The sequence below is a fragment of the Perca fluviatilis genome, chromosome 7 (assembly GCF_010015445.1).
Source record: "Perca fluviatilis chromosome 7, GENO_Pfluv_1.0, whole genome shotgun sequence".
In the NCBI taxonomy this organism is placed as follows: domain Eukaryota; kingdom Metazoa; phylum Chordata; class Actinopteri; order Perciformes; family Percidae; genus Perca; species Perca fluviatilis.
In genome coordinates this window covers 21,447,504-21,461,282 of record NC_053118.1, presented here as the reverse complement: position 1 = coordinate 21,461,282, position 13,779 = coordinate 21,447,504, and the positions used below count along the sequence as shown (strand labels likewise).

The 13,779-nt window shown below is 40.3% G+C and overlaps 1 protein-coding gene across 1 annotated transcript; it reads right to left on the bottom strand.

Annotated features, from left to right (window-relative positions):
- Positions 1-71: 71 nt before the first annotated feature.
- On the bottom strand, positions 72-2,784 carry LOC120563194 (zona pellucida sperm-binding protein 3-like). Its single transcript, XM_039807363.1, has 8 exons — positions 2,123-2,784; positions 1,948-2,048; positions 1,765-1,871; positions 1,478-1,655; positions 1,272-1,386; positions 1,120-1,199; positions 927-1,015; positions 72-714 (listed from the first exon to the last, which is right to left on the bottom strand). Exons 1-8 carry the CDS (start codon positions 2,612-2,614, stop codon positions 164-166), a joined length of 1,713 nt encoding a protein of 570 aa, XP_039663297.1. The 5' UTR covers positions 2,615-2,784; the 3' UTR covers positions 72-163.
- Between the last annotated feature and the right edge of the window lie 10,995 nt (positions 2,785-13,779).

The window sequence follows — 13,779 nt, the reverse complement described above, 5'->3', positions numbered from 1 at the left end:
TCAAATCTAGTTACAATTAAAAAAAGGTTTTAAACAAAATTGACTGATTTTAAGTCATGACAAGACTCAACTGCATGTTCAGGTTTTTATTGAAAAAAGTCATAAGTTCTGTTGTTAGAGAGTTAGTCTTTGAGCAGAGTACTGAACATTCATTAAACTAATGCTACCTCCATGTGAAATACCAGGTCCTCTCACTATCGTCTCTGAAATCTGCCAGACCAGTCTTCCACTCCACCTCAGAGGATGTCGTCCCGTCATCCTCTTCACCTCCATCTGTATGCTTCCAGTTTTCTTCCCTGCCTTCAGAGACCAGTGGCTCTACCTCTCCCCAGTGACGCAATGCTTTGCCTTCCTTTGGATTCAAATGGATCTCATCTTCTCTTCCTTCAAATCCCTCCTCCCCCTCCACTACATACCCTGACCCATCCTCTTGGAACCGATTTGAATCCTTCACTTTACAGTCTTCCTCCTCCACTAAGACCCTCCTCCTAAAACCCAACTCCTCTAAATCAGGCTCCATCATCACTCCAGAGACAACCCCACTTTCCTCTTCATCTTCAAGCTGCTGCTCATAATCTTGCACTTTGTCATCATACTTTACTACTTCGGCACTTTTCCACGGGGTCTCACCTTCTCTGCTCATGCTGACCGGTAGGAAAGAATCTTCTGTGTATGGCCGATCAGAGACCAACAATGACTCACTGCTGGCAGAGCCTTGAAGAAAGTACAGATGTAGCCATTTTTAATGGTCACAAGAAAATGAATGGTTGCTTTGATGGTTTATAGTTGAGCACAGAAGAATTGTCAGCTAGCGATATGGCACTTGCAGTGCAAGTTAAACCACAATCCAATATAGCCGAGAAGAAATGGTGCATAAATCTCCTTGAAATCTAAATCTGCTTTTTTTTAAAAACTAAAAAACCTACCTTCCATCATGGCCCTCTGGGGGTTAGAGGTCACACATTGTGAATCACAGCATTCACATATGGAGTCATCACCAGTGAGGGCCTTCCACCTATCATGGCAGATACACAAAACAGGCTTAATCACATGGAAACAGCAGAAAGAAAAAGCCACCTATAACCCTGGAATGGTAATTTAGTTCATGGTGTCACTCACCCGTTCCCTACGTAGGTGCACGATTTGTGTGTAGGACCTGCATCCTCAGGTGTAACAAACAAACTGCAGTCAATACGGATCTAAAGAAAAAAAGAAACTGGGTTAAGCTACAGTCAAACATGTGAAACCTGAGAATTGGACCCCATGCTCACCTCCGGGTTAGGGTCAGAAGTAAACTTGAAAGCCTTTAGGGAGAATCTTAGGGAATTGTCTGTCCGAGAGATGAACTGAGAGGCCCCTGGGTTGCTCTTGCTGTCCAACAAACAGCTGCGGATGACAATACGACGCTAATCTCAGTTAAATTGCGAATCAGGACACCAAGGGTGAGATTAAATGTATTACTGTGCATAATACTCACCCAAAATTGTCAATGATTGTGTATTTGAGTATATGTGATTTAGAGCCACTGGATGGTGTAGCATGGCAGGTATTGATGTACAGTTTTCCACCATTTGAGAGATTAGGAGCAGAGACCTCGAAATTAACGGTCTTTCCAAGCTGGTAGACCTGAGACTCGGCAGGTGTGCTCCATGAATCTAAGCATTAAATACATTGCATCAAATAGAGCCATTTATAAAAGACGAAAACATTATTGCACTGAAAAGAGAAGCAGCGCTTAATCACTACAATCCAGTTTAAACATACCATCCATCAACTCTATCTGGAAGTCAGTTGGACTTCCTTTCAGCCATTTACGCACAACAGCAGTTTCCCAGGTGGGCCGCACAATCAGACGATGCACATGGTTGCTCCTGGACAGGTTTTGGAAATTGTTAAAAACGCACATACGGGCTCACACACGCAAACACCCACACACACACCTCTAACCTTTGATAACGGCATTCAATGTCGACAGTCATCCTTGGAAACCGCTCTCCAGAAGGCTCATAATGGAGCTCGTATTTGTAGAGCAGATACCCGTCGGGCGACTGTTAAAGAGAGGATCAGATATTATGATTTTAACATTAGGATTAAGAGTCTGAAAAAGAATGACAAATCTTACCTCACGCACGGCATCACACGCTGTCAGGGGATACGTGAAAAGCAGGTCACCGTTCGGCCTGAGAACCCCGTTGCTTTTGCAGTTGCTGCCTAATTTCAGCTCCTCTGTATCTGCGCCCAGACCGTAGAAAGCTGGTTTGACCCGCACGACAACGTCAGACGTGGAGCAGGTTACAGAAACGTCTGGGAGGTAAGCAGAGTCCGACTGGATCTTTGCCTCGGGCTCCAATGGACGCATGGGTCGAGGGGTCAGAGGAGGGTAAGGCCTTTGGGAACTCAGTGGAGACACTGGAGAAATGCTGGTAGGTAGGCCTGACCTCGGAGAGGATTTTCTATAGTCTGTTCTTGACTGCTGAATTGATTGGGATTTCGGAGTACCCAGTTTGAAAAGTTTTTTTCTTCGGGTAAGTGGAGATTCATAAGTGCCCATTGCACAGCTGAGGAGGCAAAGTGATAAAACACCGCACAAAATATAGAGACGCCACATTTTCATCGCTAAAGACTGCTGTCCTTCTACCTTTCCCTTTCAATCTGCACGTGAAACCAGCACGCAGGCACAGCTGGGGCTAATTAGTGGCGACTCGGACGAATTGGCAGCCGGTTGGCAAACATGCGAAGGAGCTTCGTTTCAGTCTTCCAATGGAAGCAGTGGCAGTTTTCTTTGGTTGCACGTTGTTAAATAGTCTTCTTCTTCTTCTTTAGTTAATTGGCGGGCTACAAACCAACGTTTAAATGTGCATGCCGCCACCTACAGTAGGGGACTGCGGTCAAGCCAGCCTCCACTTCAAAATGAGCGGTCAAACTAGCCACCCCTATATTTCGCGGTGCGCGTATACACTTGCTATTACGGTGAAACTAAAAAGAGGGAATTTTCTGACGAAGGCAATTTCCCATTCATTTATTCTGTCTGCCTGTCTGTCTATCTGCCTGCCTGTCTGTCTGTCTGTCAGAAAGAAAGAAGGAAAGAAAGATTTTAGCACACCTCACAACCTCTGTGACAACTGCATGATATGCTGAATTCCAAAATAAGAGCCCCCCCAAAACTCAAATATTAGCTGTTTTGTCTACACATTAAGAAAATCATGAAAATAAAAGTCCTAGCTTCCACAGACCAATTTCACCTCAGATGGAGAGGACTCCTTCTCAATGTGTGATCTACAATGTTTCAGGACATTCTGATGTTGTTTTCCAAAATAAGAGCCCCCCAAAACTCATATATATGCTGTTTTGTCTACACATTCAGAAAGTTATAAAAATAAAAGTCCTAGCTTCCACAGACCAATTTCACCTCAGATGGAGAGGACTCCTTCTCAATGTGTGATCTACAATGTTTCAGGACATTCTGATGTTGTTTTCCAAAATAAGAGCCCCCCAAAACTCATATATTAGCTGTTTTGTCCATACATTCAGAAAATCATAAAAATAAAAGTCCTAGCTTCCACAGACCACTTTCACATCAGATGGAGAGGACACCTTCTCAAGGTGTGATCTACAATGTTTCAAGACATTCTGATGTTGTTTTCCAAAATAAGAGCCCCCAAAGCTCAAATATTAGCTGTTTTGTGTACACACTTAAGAAAATCATGAAAATAAAAGTCCTAGCTTCCACAGACCAATTTCCCCTCCGATGGAGAGGACTCCTTCTCAATGTGTGATCTACAATGTTTCAGGACATTCTGATGTTGTTTTCCAAAATAAGAGCCCCCCAAAACTCATATATTAGCTGTTTTGTCCATACATTCAGAAAATCATAAAAATAAAAGTCCTAGCTTCCACAGACCAATTTCACCTCAGATGGAGAGGACACCTTCTCAATGTGTGATCTACAATGTTTCAAGACATTCTGATGTTGTTTTCCAAAATAAGAGCCCCCCAAAGCTCAAATATTAGCTGTTTTGTCTACACATTAAGACAATCTTGAAAATAAAAGTCCTAGCTTCCACAGACCAATTTCACCTCAGATGGAGAGGACTCCTTCTCAATGTGTGATCTACAATGTTTCAGGACATTCTGATGTTGTTTTCCAAAATAAGAGCCCCCAAAACTCATATATACGCTGTTTTTGTCTACACATTCAGAAAGTTATAAAAATAAAAGTCCTAGCTTCCACAGACCACTTTCACATCAGATGGAGAGGACACCTTCTTAAGGTGTGATCTACAATGTTTCAAGACATTCTGATGTTGTTTTCCAAAATAAGAGCCCCCCAAAGCTCAAATATTAGCTGTTTTGTCTACACATTAAGAAAATCATGAAAATAAAAGTCCTAGCTTCCACAGACCAATTTCACCTCAGATGGAGAGGACTCCTTCTCAATGTGTGATCTACAATGTTTCAGGACATTCTGATGTTGTTTTCCAAAATAAGAGCCCCCCAAAACTCATATATTAGCTGTTTTGTCCATACATTCAGAAAATCATAAAAATAAAAGTCCTAGCTTCCACAGACCACTTTCACATCAGATGGAGAGGACACCTTCTCAAGGTGTGATCTACAATGTTTCAAGACATTCTGATGTTGTTTTCCAAAATAAGAGCCCCCCAAAACTCATATATACGCTGTTTTGTCTACACATTCAGAAAGTTATAAAAATAAAAGTCCTAGCTTCCACAGACCAATTTCACCTCAGATGGAGAGGACTCCTTCTCAATGTGTGATCTACAATGTTTCAGGACATTCTGATGTTGTTTTCCAAAATAAGAGCCCCCCAAAACTCATATATTAGCTGTTTTGTCCATACATTCAGAAAATCATAAAAATAAAAGTCCTAGCTTCCACAGACCAATTTCACCTCAGATGGAGAGGACTCCTTCTCAATGTGTGATCTACAATGTTTCAGGACATTCTGATGTTGTTTTCCAAAATAAGAGCCCCCCAAAACTCATATATTAGCTGTTTTGTCCATACATTCAGAAAATCATAAAAATAAAAGTCCTAGCTTCCACAGACCAATTTCACCTCAGATGGAGAGGACTCCTTCTCAATGTGTGATCTACAATGTTTCAGGACATTCTGATGTTGTTTTCCAAAATAAGAGCCCCCCAAAACTCATATATTAGCTGTTTTGTCCATACATTCAGAAAATCATGAAAATAAAAGTCCTAGCTTCCACAGACCAATTTCACCTCAGATGGAGAGGACACCTTCTCAAGGTGTGATCTACAATGTTTCAGGACATTCTGATGTACAGTTTCAAAATAAAAGCCTGTCAAAGTCTTGAATATGAGACAAATTAGATATGATTTTGGATTCAATTTAAAAGAAAACACCCTGTTATCAAACAATAAATCCACTTTAGGGTTATATTACACGACCCCGTGGTGTGACTCATTAAGTATCAAGACATTCTGATGTACAGTTTCAAAATAAAAGCCTGTCAAAGTCTCAAATATGAGGCATATTTAGGCTGGTGACAAATGGTCAAAAAGGGCTTTAGTTTTTGAGATACCCCTACTGGAGGTTGAACTAAACCCAACAATGTTTTTCCTCATCCCTAGGGTCTCCCATAATATGAAATTGATTCTTGGCTAAAGATATTTTACTGCTAAGATTGTTAAATTAACAGATATTGTTACACAACCCAAAACCAAAGAAGGACTAAAATATAGCCTGTCCATGGGAGTTAAGGCATCTAAACTAATGCAGATCAATCACACAAGCTCTGAGAGCTTTGAAACTTAGCATGTTTGTAGTCAGGAAGTTGCTTTACCTACTAGAAAAGACTGGATATGAATATCATGATGTATGGAATAAATAAAGACATACCTAAAATAGGCGAACATGCAAAAAATTAATATCTATGCAGAATGTTTTCATTTACTTTGTGGTTACTTTTCCAGGGATTATAATAGAAACACATATGATTTCTTGTTGGAAAAGTGGGGTTGTGCTTAATCCAGCAATACCAAATGTGTAAATATAGCATGACAAATCAGGGTGTTCTTTCACTCAATGCATGATGTGTCTAAAATGAAAGAAGATGGAACACTGACATAATTTAGTCTCAAGTCCAAAGCCCATTATCAGTGGTATCATATGGCACCTTGTACTATATAGTCCATATGGAAACAAAGATTGAAATCAAAGATAACACACCTTACCATTGCACAAACAGGAGACCAGGATTCAGGATTGCAGTTTGACCTTAATGAGCCTTTTAATAAAACTATAATTTAACACAATACAAATTAAATGACTGTCTTAAACAAACAAATGGCAATCTAACAAAATAAACACTGTGAGGGGGAATGACCCCCCTCATCACTGAATCTCAAGCTCTTTCTAGCAGCAACCATTTGGAACATGAACTGCTTTTGGTAGTCATTCTGGGGGTTAGGCCATCTCCAGTGGCCACTTTGGGGAGGTCAGCTCCCCATGATGTTACCACTGCAACACACCACTGTCACTCATCCACATTGTCATCAGTGACAAAGTGGGTCATATTTGGATAGCCTGGGAAAGGGCAAGAGCAAGACTCTGTGCAGGTCAAGCCCACTGAAAGACACTGGCATTTGGTAGCATCGTTGCAGTTTCCGTCTTTACAGTATAGTAGTGGGTGATGTCTCTAACTTCTTTAGGTGCTGGTGTCTTCTGTAACATCACAGGTTCAATGCACCCATCTTCTTTGAGCCTCCATCCTCCAACTGGGTTCCAGAGAAGAGGTTTGACCAGGTGGCTGTGACGCCACACTGCTGTTTGGTACAAGGCTCTCAGCACTTGTTGGCCCAGTACTGGCGATATAGGTGCTGACAAAGCTACATACAGGGATATTCTTGAGCAAAACCTGTAACACTGTGCGTGATTTGAGGCTAGGACGGAGGTTCACCTTCCAGCAGGACAATGACCCCAAACACACCTCAATCAAATAGAAAATCTGTGGTCAGACTTAAAGATTGCTGTTCACAAGCGCAAACCATCCAACTTCAAGGAGCTGGAGCAGTTTTGCAAGGAGGAATGGGATGATGTAGATGTGGCAAGCTCATAGAGACTTATCCCAAAGCACTTAGAGCTGTGATTGCCCGAAAGGTGGCTCTACAAAGTATTGACTTTAGGGGGTTGAATAGTTATGCACATTGACTTTTTCTGTTTTTATTTCTAAAAAAATAATTTTATGTATATTTTTCTCTTTTCACTTCACCAACTTAGACTATTGTGTTTTGATTCATCACATAACATTCAGATAAAAAAACAACATTGAACTAAAGCCTCTAATGTAACAAAATAGGTAAAAAGCCAAGGGGGTGAATACTTTTGCAAGGCACTGTACATGCAATACACCTTGCACAGTCACATTCTTGTCTAATTGTTGAATGTGATGATACAGATGTAATAGTTTTGCTGCTATACTATTCAAGCAAAGGGATGTTTGGATCCTCAGCAGTGTTTATGCACTCGGGACATGGCCTTAAGGAAAGATTTGTCCCTAGTTGATCGCTTCAGAAGCTTGGAGCAGTGCTTTTGATTGTTTACCTGCATGACACGGCCTCACAGGTTGTAACACCACAAGCAGTTTGTACAGAATTGGGAAGGCCACTGCCCTCACAAGACTGAAGACCCATCTTTGTAAGTTACAGGCAATTACTAAATGTGGACTCTCTGGTAGCCTGGAAGAGGCTTTGCCTGTGGCAAGAAGGTATGCCCTCCTTCTGTATGGCCAAAAGAAAAAGTTGGATGGACATCCAACTTGGATGTGCTGAGGTACAGATTAGCATCTAGATTCGTCAGCAGCAAATCTACCCCCAACAGAAGATGCTTTCCAGCATGTCTTCATGCTTTCCAGCTTTCCAGAATGTCTTGATACTTACTGGGTCACACTATGGGGTCGTGTACTATAACCCTCAAGTGGAATTATTCTTTGATAACAGGGCGTTTCCTTTTAAAGTGAATCCAACATCATGCAATTAGTCTCATATTTGACATTTTGACAGGCTTTTTATTTTGAAACTACACATCAGAATGTCTTGATACTTAATGGGTCACACCAAGGGGTACTATAACCCTCAAGTGGAAATAGTCTGTGATGCACGGGCCTTCCTTTTAAATTGAATCCAAAGTCATATGTTCTATTTGAGACTTTGACAGGCTTTTATTTTGAAACTATACATCAGAATGTCTTGATAACCGGGTCACACTATGGGGTCGTGTACTATAACCCTCAAGTGGAATTATTCTAGGTAACAGGGCGCTTCCTTTTAAATTGAATCCAAAATCATATCTAATTTGTCTCATATTTCCAGACTTTGAGAGGCTTTTTTTGAAACTGTACATCAGAATGTCTTGATACTTAATGGGTCACACCAAGGGGCGTGTGTACTACAACCCTCAAGTGGAATTAGTCTGTGGTAACAGGGCGTTTCCTTTTGAAAGTGAATCCAAAATCATATCTAATTTGTCTCATATTTGACTTTGACAGGCTTTTATTTTGAAACTGTAAATCAGAATGTTCTGAAACATTGTAGATCACACCTTAAGAAGGTGTCCTCTCCATCTGATGTGAAATTGGTCTGTGGAAGCTAGGACTTTTTTTTTATTTTTTAATTTTCTGAATGTATGGACAAAAAGCTATATATGAGTTTTGGGGGCTCTTATTTTGGAAAACAACATCAGAATGTCCTGAAACATTGTAGATCACACATTGAGAAGGTGTCCTCTCCATCTGAGGTGAAATTGGTCTGTGGAAGCTAGGACTTTTTTTTTTTTTATGATTTTCTGAATGTAGACAAGTAGACAAAACAGCATATATATGAGTTTTGGGGGGCTCTTATTTTGGAAAAACAACATCAGAATGTCCTGAAACATTGTAGTTGACACCTTGAGAAGGTGTCCTCTCCATCTGATATGAAATTGGTCTGTGGAAGCTAGGACTTTTATTTTTATGATTTTCTGAATGTATGGACAAAACAGCTAATATATGAGTTTTGGGGGGCTCTTATTTTGGAAAACAACATCAGAATGTCTTGAAACATTGTACCGACACTTTGCGAAGGTGTCCTCTCCATCTGATGTGAAATTGGTCTGTGGAAGCTAGGACTTTTTTTTATGATTTTCTGAATGTATGGACAAAACAGCTAATATATGAGTTTTGGGGGGCTCTTATTTTGGAAAACAACATCAGAATGTCCTGAAACATTGTAGATGCACCTTACGAAGGTGTCCTCTCCATCTGATGTGAAATTGGTCTGTGGAAGCTAGGACTTTTATTTTTATGATTTTCTGAATGTATGGACAAAACAGCTAATATATGAGTTTTGGGGGCTCTTATTTTGGAAAACAACATCAGTATGTCATTGTAATTTGTTTGACACCTTGAGAAGGTGTCCTCTCCATCTGATGTGAAATTGGTCTGTGGAAGCTAGGACTTTTATTTTTATGATTTTCTGAATGTATGGACAAAACAGCTAATATATGAGTTTTGGGGGGCTCTTATTTTGGAAAACAACATCAGAATGTCCTGAAACATTGTAGACCACACCGAGAAGGTGTCCTCTCCATCTGATGTGAAATTGGTCTGTGGAAGCTAGGACTTTTATTTTTATGATTTTCTGAATGTATGGACAAAACAGCTAATATATGAGTTTTGGGGGGCTCTTATTTTTGGAAAACAACATCAGAATGTCCTGAACTTGTATTTGTAGTTGACACCTTGAGAAGGTGTCCTCTCCATCTGAGGTAAATTTTTGATATGTGGATAGACGAAGAGCTTAGCATATATGAATTTTTGGGGGGCTCTTATTTTGGAATTCAGCATATCATGCAATGACAGGTTGTGAGGTGTGCTAAAATCTTTCTTTCTCTCTTTCTGACAGACAGACAGACAGACAGGCAGGCAGACAGAATAAATGAATGGGAAATTGCCTTCGTCGGAAAATTCCCTGTTTTTAGTTTTGACGGTCTCACCGTAATAGCAAGTGTATACGCGCACCGCGAAATATAGGGGTGGCTAGTTTGACCGCTCATTTTGAAGTGGAGGCTGGCTTGACTGCAGTTGTAGGGGAGAGCCGGGACAGTTGAAACACTTTTTTAATTAAACGTAATTTACAAAGCTATCGTATCGCACTGAAAGCTAATATTTTGTCACTAGCAACCTACACCTGTCATCTGTCAGTTGCATTTTCAGCTTTGAATAAAACCGTTGAGGAATTATTACAGCAAAAGTTGGGCGTAATGTTTCATTCGTCCCTTCTGGTCAGGACGATTGAAACAGCATGGGGGCGACAAATTAAACATACAGTTTAAGCCATATCAACTTCCCACAACTTCAATATTTTACATATCATGAATGGTAGTAGCTACTCCCAAAAGGTGTTATTTAGATAGATTGTTGCTGGGCTACACTAATAACATTACCGTCGCAAGCCACTAAATCTGTGTGGAAATTAACACCTCTGCTGTGTTAAATTCATTAACGATTATATAACACGAGACAACAGCGTCTCTCTCTCTCTCTCTCTCTCTCTCTCTCTCTCTCTCTCTCTCTCTCTCTCTCTCTCTGCGCACACACACAAAGAGTCCAGTTCTGGTGGTTGGTGAATGCAGATGCTGATTTGCTAACGGGCCGGGTGGCGCACTGCCATGAGTCCATGAGGCTAATGTCTGTCTTTTCATTGTGATATTTTGTGATAACATTCTGAATCTGCAACGTTCTCTGTCAGGTAAATCAGTAGCCTAAGTCAGCAGTAGGCTATACAGTGAAGTTGCATATTAAGTGGTTTGGGGTCTTTCTGTAAGTAATTTTGGGGTCAATTTGGTTTTGAAGAATCTACAAGCAGTGATACCACAGGCCAAGCAATGGCCCGTTCCAACAAGGCACATTTTCAAAGGGCACTGTAGTAGTCTACATTACATTTGTATCAACTCATTTGGCAATGGCTTGAGTATAACAGAATGTAAGTTACGCACTAAAGCTTTAAAACCCTGGTCAGACTGTAAGCTAGGAGGGGGGAGGCGGGGCAGAAAAGATAAATAATAGTTCAGTGGTTCTGTTAGGTTGTAAAAAGTTAAACCATTGGTGATGTCTGATAAAAATGTACTTTTAGTTGAATGAACACTGTAGCTGCACTGTAAACCCAGATAAGTAGAATCTACTTTAAAAAATCAAGGTAACTCGTTGCCTTAAAATTTTAAAGTAATGAAGCATTAGTTGAATAAGTGAAGTGGACTACGTTCAATGTACTTGAGCCCATAATGGAATGGAATAGAACATTTAAGTTGAATGTATTAATAACTGAGTTACAGTAACTGAAGATACTTAGTTTAAACAATCATTCCCTACCCATTTATTTAACTCAGCTTGTTAAGTAAGCATTACTCCATTACCAATTCAACTAAATTGTATATTCTAACTGACCCAACTTAACTTTTTTAGTTCCTGAAACGGAAAATATGTCTTTCAATCAATAGTCATGTAAAATACATACAACTGCAACATTACACTGATCCAATTTTTTTTTATTGAACATGTATTTTTTTCAGCAAGAAAAGAAACAAAGCCATGGCCTAATAGGCTTCTAGTATGTAGTTTCCTCAGTGATTGCATGAAAAGAAAAAAAATCTCTTCCTCTTTACCTCCAATCATTACAATATTGTACTGCGCCTCTTCAAATTTGGTTGACAAACTGGCAAGATAAAACTCAGCCCTGCTGAACATCTTAACATTTACAAATACCAAATGTTTTCCATGGAAAAACAAAAAAGTGTGTGAGAATGAAAGAAGAAAGAACGGGAGGGTGAAAAAAATAACAGAGCAGATACCTGTATGGAGAGCCCATACTCTCCCCTTCACCTTCAGAAGTACCTGTTGAAAAAAATCAAAAGTGTTCTTCATGTACTTTGGGTAGTTGAGATGCAGTGCATAGGTAAGTCCAAAGACAATGTACATGGCCTGGGGCAGGCTCTCAACATCCATCACAATGTTTCCATCCAAGATGATTCCCACTGAAGATGCATTGTGGTGAAGGGACTGTGTGTGTGGAGTGATGTTTTCCTGTTCACGGCAAAGGATCCCCACTGGCACATCATTGTACGAACCTTCCTCATCATCAACGTCCTGAAAAAAGGAACAGGGCATAATCACATCAACATGACAACATAGTGCTACAAACACCCTCTATAGGTACACAGCCCACATGTCTGCCCTATCCAGTGTCCATCCACTGCCCAGTGCAGCGACCGCTACAGAAAATCACTCAGGACAGGTGCAAGAAGCATCCACAAATGATCTGGGGTGAACACAGGTCACAATTTTGGAGTATGCCTCCTCCAGAGAATTCTTTTTTTTTAACAACAATAACAATAAAAAAGAAACTATTAACACATGCACACCTTAAAATAATATGTATGGTAGGGAGAGAGGAGAGGAGGTAGAGAACAGGGGGAGCAAGGGAGGGGAGAAAGAGAAAAATCTAAGTTGCTTACAAAGCAGGCCTTGAAGAAGGTGGATGGATCATCGCCAAGAATGACAGGAAGCCCCCTGAGGACAACGCATCTCACTTCTGTCACATCCGAAGCCTGGTGGACTGAGGGAGCAGAGAGGACATCACACCCTTAAAATAGAGTCCATATGTTACCCTGAACACTATGTGCACACACATAATCAATAATACACAGCAGAGCCATTTACGTACTGCACCCCACCTGTTAACTCACACACAGTGTTCTTGACATTATGCATACAGGTAGTTATTTGCATACCTCATTTACAGATCAATTAGCAAAACCTGGCAAACTAATGTAATGGGTGGCAAGTAATTACTCTGAGGAGTTAGTTTAGTCAATTCAACTAGGCTACACATAGGCTACTCAAAGTTAAAGAGAAGAAAGCGTCTACCAACAGGATATTTCACATTACCAGACATTTATTTATACCACGTGTGTTCTTTCAAGCTCAATTAAGTATCAGACTATCTGATCTAAGACGTAAATATAGAGTTGAAAATCAACCAACCTTTTTTTGTCGCATCAGGTTAGCCAAGACCTGTCCTGTGAGGCCCGTCTTTTCCTTGAAGATTTCCATGAGCCTGGGACTGTGATGGCCAAGGGCCTCGTAGAACTCCTGTCTCAGGCTCCTACCAACCACCCAGCTGAAATCCAGACACACCTGAAACATGTAAAAACAAAACATGTTCATGTTCAAATGAGTTGACACCATGATGTGATATTTTTATGCATTATGAATTATGATTTTTAACTTGGATTAGCTGTCTGGGAGCGACATACAATTTCCGTTACTAGCGCTAGCTAACGTTACCAGTGAACACATACGTTAGCTAAGAGAGGGTGGGGCAGAGTTAGCTGGTTAGCTACCTTGCTAGATGTTAATAACTAGGTAAGTTTGTTTTGTTTTTTTTCACTTTTTTTTAATAACTACAGTACTATACAAATGAAACTTTGATATAACTCAAATTAGTCTATATATCTATCAGATATATATATCTGTATATCAAAGTTTCATTTCTATAGTGTTGTCCTCATGAAAATATATAATAAAATATTTGTAGAAATGTGAGGTGTGTACTCACTTTCGTGATATACTGCAAGCTAAGTTACTTCAGCTAGCAGTCTGGACTGCAACGGCATGCAACTAGTGCCAGGTTCCAACTTACCGTTTTGTGGCTGAACTCGGTTCATTCACCGAAGGCTTCAAACATTGGTCAAACAACT

Excerpts from the sequence above, each read along its gene's own strand:
- LOC120563194 (XM_039807363.1), bottom strand. The coding sequence starts at position 2,614 with ATGAAAATGTGGCGTCTCTATATTTTGTGCGGTGTTTTATCACTTTGC. Across the intron at positions 1,872-1,947 it reads ATTGAATGCCGTTATCAAAG|GAGCAACCATGTGCATCGTC; the intron begins GTTAGAGGTGTG and ends AAACCTGTCCAG. Across the intron at positions 1,387-1,477 it reads ACAATCATTGACAATTTTGG|CTGTTTGTTGGACAGCAAGA; the intron begins GTGAGTATTATG and ends TGTCATCCGCAG.